This window comes from Fragaria vesca, linkage group LG5 (genome assembly GCF_000184155.1).
Source record: "Fragaria vesca subsp. vesca linkage group LG5, FraVesHawaii_1.0, whole genome shotgun sequence".
Lineage (NCBI taxonomy): Eukaryota > Viridiplantae > Streptophyta > Magnoliopsida > Rosales > Rosaceae > Fragaria > Fragaria vesca.
In genome coordinates, this window is record NC_020495.1 from 14,715,235 (window position 1) to 14,720,380 (window position 5,146).

At 44.1% G+C, this 5,146-nt stretch overlaps 1 protein-coding gene across 1 annotated transcript; it reads left to right on the top strand.

Annotated features, from left to right (window-relative positions):
• Positions 1-1,545: 1,545 nt before the first annotated feature.
• On the top strand, positions 1,546-4,510 carry LOC101301783. Its single transcript, XM_004299782.1, has 2 exons — positions 1,546-2,284; positions 2,379-4,510. The coding sequence occupies exons 1-2, from the start codon at positions 1,937-1,939 to the stop codon at positions 4,275-4,277; spliced, it is 2,247 nt and encodes a 748-aa protein (XP_004299830.1). The 5' UTR covers positions 1,546-1,936; the 3' UTR covers positions 4,278-4,510.
• Positions 4,511-5,146: the final 636 nt, after the last annotated feature.

The following is a 5,146-nucleotide window of genomic DNA, read 5'->3' on the forward strand; positions in this document are numbered from 1 at the left end:
ATATCAAGTATATCCAATAACCGAATACGTTGCTCGCCACCTCCTTTAAACTAGATTGCTAGTTCAAGTTGGTATACTCGTATATATGTTTTCTTTGGGATAATACTCGTATATATGTTTGATTTCTCAATTAATAAGAAATAAAAGTTGTTTATTTATATGGATCATACCTTCTACTATTGCACCTGAATTCATAGATGGTGGACAGTTGCACAAGTAACTAGCTAGGATAGGGTTAATGAAGCTCAGCCGTGATATGCTGTTGTACCTAACGGGAGGGCCTCAGCCTAAACTGGTCGACCACCACCCGTACGTTGTGGTCTCAAAAACACTGACATGCCTCCATAGTACATTTCCTGGTCCTGCATCCATTTTAACCCATTGTCTTAAATTTACAACTACATGAGAAATGTTGAATATGCGAAAGCCACCCTCAATTTGGTACCTTTTTTTTGGACCACCCCACCAAGAAAAAACTAACCTTACCTGTGGGTGTAATTCCATTAAAAAAAACATTTTCATACAAATTCATTGGATAAATATTTTCATACAAACAATCCAACACCACAGCTTTAGACACTAATTTTGATTTATTTAATTAAAATTTTAAAATAGGAAGAATTTCTATTTCTCATTGATAAAACTAGAACATTTCGTACATTAGTTTTTCAGACTAAACTCGTGTATATGAGAGATTGAAAATCTAGTAACAATCAAACTTAATAAATATCACTCATTAGGTGCATATTGAAACGTTTTCTGATAATGAAGATATTCATTTTATTTACCTTCTTAAGCGGTCGTTGTATATTAAATTTTTCAACACCTACCACGTATGTTTCTAAATCTGATAGAGAATGGTTTCTTATATTACAAATATACCACGACACACAGATTATCAAATTATGTGCACTATAATGCGAATTCACTACTAGTAGTAAGTTTCCAAAATAGATATTAATTTTATTTATCAGAAGAAATAGATATTATAGATTTTAAATTACAAAATTTCTATCTAGGCATTGGGTGAAGATTCGTAATTACTAAAATAAGCTAAAAATACATTTAACCGCGTCAAAAATTAGATATTTACCGTCAAGGAAATCTACGCTTTTGCTTCGGTGTGAAAGAAAATCTAGAAAAAAAAATAAAAATAAAAAAAAAATCTGAAAAAAGAGCATCTACCAAATGCGTCAATTTCCTTTTTTTTACCACTACTGTAACTATCCAATCCACTAGATGAAATTTCCTGATAAGGATCACGTGACGCAAGTTTGCTACCACGACGGAAGCAGGAGCGTGGAGACAACGCCCTTAAAAGGGCATGGAGTATGCAAGGGAATCATACAGTTGAGATATGCGGTGGGCTTAACGTGGTCTGAAGACGTTGACCGGATACGTAAACAAAAGAAAAGCAAGATTTTAAAAAGCCAACACGTGGCGATTACCGAGGGTAAATAAAATCCCCGAATCACCTTTTCCAACGAATATAAATTAATATTTCAATCCTCTGTAAGGGCCTCGAGTCTGTGAGCCTCTGAATCTGATCAGAAACGAGAGAGAGAGAGAGAGAGAGAGAGAGAGAGAGAGAGAGAGTAGCAGTAGATCTCTAGTCTTTTATAGTGCAGAGATTTTTTGTTCTTTTTAATACAAAAGAGAGAAGCAAAATCCAGAGAGTAAAACAGAGAGCAGAAGAAGAAGAGAAACTGAGAAAGAGATAGAGAGGTCCATCTCTCTCTCTGTGTCTCTCTGCTTATCTTATTCATCTCTCAATATACTTTGTCTTCCATGCTTTCCTCAGAAGATTCAATCCTACCCTTTTGTCCTCAGATCGACCAAAACAAACCCGCTCTTTGTTTATCTTCTTCTTCTTCCTCAGACTAGCTTCTTTTTTGCCTATTGATCTTTTTAGGTGTTGTTTTTATAATCGGGAGAAATGGGCACTGGTTGGAGACGAGCCTTTTGCACCACGATTCCTCGAGATCCATCAGAACCGAGAGCTTCAGATCAAAAGCAGAGGAGTCCAAGTCCGAGCCCGAGCCCAAGAACCCGACTGAGCTTCTTCTCCTCCGGCGGTAGCAACCCGTCAACTCCGAGATTACGTTGTAAAACAGGGTCGGAGGCTCTGCTTCAGAAATCGAACAGCATGCCTACCAATGATAATGTCGCCGAGAGCCCGAGAGTACTTGAAATCAAAACCAGCAGTACTCCCAAATCGTCTAATCCGACTTCTCCTCGATCCCCTCTCAAGCTCTCCCTCTTCAAGAACAGCTTTAAATTTCGAGTACGTTCTAAACAATTTTCTTATTGCTAGCCATCTTTCATATTAAATTGAGACATTTTATACTAATTAATATTTCTTGGTTTTGGAATTTCAGAGTAGCTGTGGAATTTGCTTGAATAGTGTGAAGACTGGGCAAGGCACAGCGATTTACACAGCAGAGTGTAGCCATGCCTTTCATTTCCCCTGCATAGCTTCTTATGTACGGAAGCATGGAAGCCTCGTCTGCCCTGTTTGCAATTCCTCATGGAAAGACGTTCCTCTATTGGCTATGCATAAAACCACATGCTCTGAATCTCATCCGCCACCCAACGACGCCGTTTCGGCACCGGTCACCCCGAAGGCCAAAGTCGAAGAGAAGAAGGTGATAGCTGAGTCCCCTTCTCCCAGATACACATTGAAACCCTACGACGATGACGAACCTCTTCTGTCTCCGACCGTCGGCGGCCGGATCATCCCCATTCCCGAAGCTGAGGAGGAGGACGAAGACGTTGAAGAGTTCCAGGGCTTTTTCGTCAATCCCAACGCTTCCGGTTCGGCCAAGTATTCCGATGATCCGGAGATGAGTAATGGCAGAGATTTCAGGAACAATGTGCAGGTCAGGCTCTTACCGGAGGCTGCTCTGCTTTCTTCTGGCCGGGGTTTCGAGACCTACGCAGTGGCTTTGAGAGTCGAGGCTCCTCCGGCGCCGGCGCGTCAGGCTACCAGCACGTCGATTCTGGACCCTTTGCACCGCGCTCCGATCGATTTGGTGACGGTGCTCGACGTCAGCGGCAGCATGACCGGCGGGAAGCTTCAGATGCTGAAGCGCGCCATGCGCTTGGTTATCTCCTCTCTCGGCTCGGCTGATCGGCTCTCCATCGTGGCCTTCTCGGCTTCGCCGAAGAGACTGATGCCCCTGAAGAGAATGACGGCAAATGGTCAACGCGCGGCTCGCCGCATCGTTGACCGGCTGGTCTGCGGTCAAGGGAGTAGCGTTGGCGAGGCCTTGAGGAAGGCCACGAAGATTCTGGAAGACCGGAGGGAGAGGAACCCGGTGGCGAGTATCATGCTCTTATCGGACGGTCAGGACGAGAGGGTGAACAACAACAACAACAACAACTCTGGCTCAAACATTCAGCGTCATGGCTCAAACGACGTGTCGTCTACCCGGTTCGCCCACATTGAGATTCCGGTTCATGCATTCGGGTTCGGGCAGAACGCCGGGTACTGCCAGGAACCGGCGGAGGACGCCTTTGCAAAATGCGTCGGGGGTTTATTAAGCGTTGTGGTTCAGGACTTGAGAGTCCAGCTCGGATTCTCGTCCGGCTCTGCTCCGGCCGAGATAACGGCCATCTATTCCTGCAACGGGCGGCCCACCGTGCACGGCTCGGGTTCGATTCGGCTCGGAGATTTGTACGCCGAGGAAGAGAGGGAGTTGCTGGTTGAGCTACGCATCCCTATCTCGGCAGCTGGGACCCACCACGTGATGTCAGTGCGGTGCTTGTACAAAGACCCGGCTACTCAAGAGGTCGTCTACGGCAAGGAGCAGGGGCTAGTGGTGCCCCTTACGCCGACAGCCGTCCGATCGGTTGCCGCAAGTCCAAAGATCCAACGGCTGAGAAGCCTTTTCATTACCACACGTGCCGTGGCTGAGTCACGGAGGCTGGTCGAGCACAATGACTTCCAAAGTGCACATCACTTGCTAGCATCGACTCGAGCTTTGCTCATGCAATCCGGGTCGGCTTCGGCGGACGAGTACATTCGAGCATTGGAGGCTCAGCTGGCGGAGCTGCATTGGAAGAGGCAGAATCAGCTGGAGGTGCAGCACCAACAGCAAATGATAATGCAGCGGCGGAGAATGAGCGAGAGGGAGATGGTTATGGACGAGAATGGCGATCCGCTGACGCCGACTTCGGCGTGGAGGGCGGCCGAGCAGCTAGCTAAGGTGGCCATGATGAAGAAGTCATTGAACAGGGTCAGTGACTTGCACGGGTTTGAAAATGCTAGGTTTTAAATGTTGAAATGGTAGAATAAAATTTGGTCTTTTTTTTCTTTTCTTTTCTTTTCTGAAAATGGGGGGATATTATTGTTGTGATGATTATGTAATAGGGACAAGCTGGTACTAGACGGCGCGACCCTTTTCCTGGTCTGAAGAGGATTAAAAACAGTGTAGTTAGCATACCCCACAGAGAACTCAATTGTTTGATTGGGTGGAGAAATATGAATGCTTAAACTTAGCTTTGTTCTTTTGTTTTTGTGCTTTTTTCAACTTTGATCCCATACATCTTTTGAGAGAATCCCATCTATGCTATGCTATTATGGGGATTCATGATGAACAAGAGAGTACCAACCAGAAATTAGAGGTGTGAAAGTGCAATGGAATGCTAGCAAGTGTAGAGATTTTAGTGATGGGTTTGCAAAGGAAATGATTACTTGTGGAGCATAGTGATAAAGTGTGGAGCGGAACGATAAAGTAGTTCACATCTAAAATCAATTGACAATGGATAGATTTATAAACCACATGTAAGGTCTCATTTTTTCTGATGTGGGATATATATATATATATATCTTAACACATTCCCGCACGTGTGACGAATCTTCAAGCCTAACACATGGACAACATTTAGGGTGACGTAGAGTTTGTGTAACCTTTAGGTTTCACACGTGGACGTGGATAACCTGACTCTGATATCATGATAAATTAGTCTGGGGTTCACATTTAAAACTAATTGGTAATGAATAGAGTGGCTTAAATCCTTATAAACCACAAACAATGTCCCATTTTTCTCGACGTGGGATATATATCTCAACAAATAGAACAAAGTAGGACATAAGGGATTAAGTTTGCTTGGATTGGAAATGATGATGAATATAGATAGGTTA

Excerpts from the sequence above, each read along its gene's own strand:
- LOC101301783 (XM_004299782.1), top strand. The coding sequence starts at position 1,937 with ATGGGCACTGGTTGGAGACGAGCCTTTTGCACCACGATTCCTCGAGAT. Across the intron at positions 2,285-2,378 it reads AGAACAGCTTTAAATTTCGA|AGTAGCTGTGGAATTTGCTT; the intron begins GTACGTTCTAAA and ends TTGGAATTTCAG.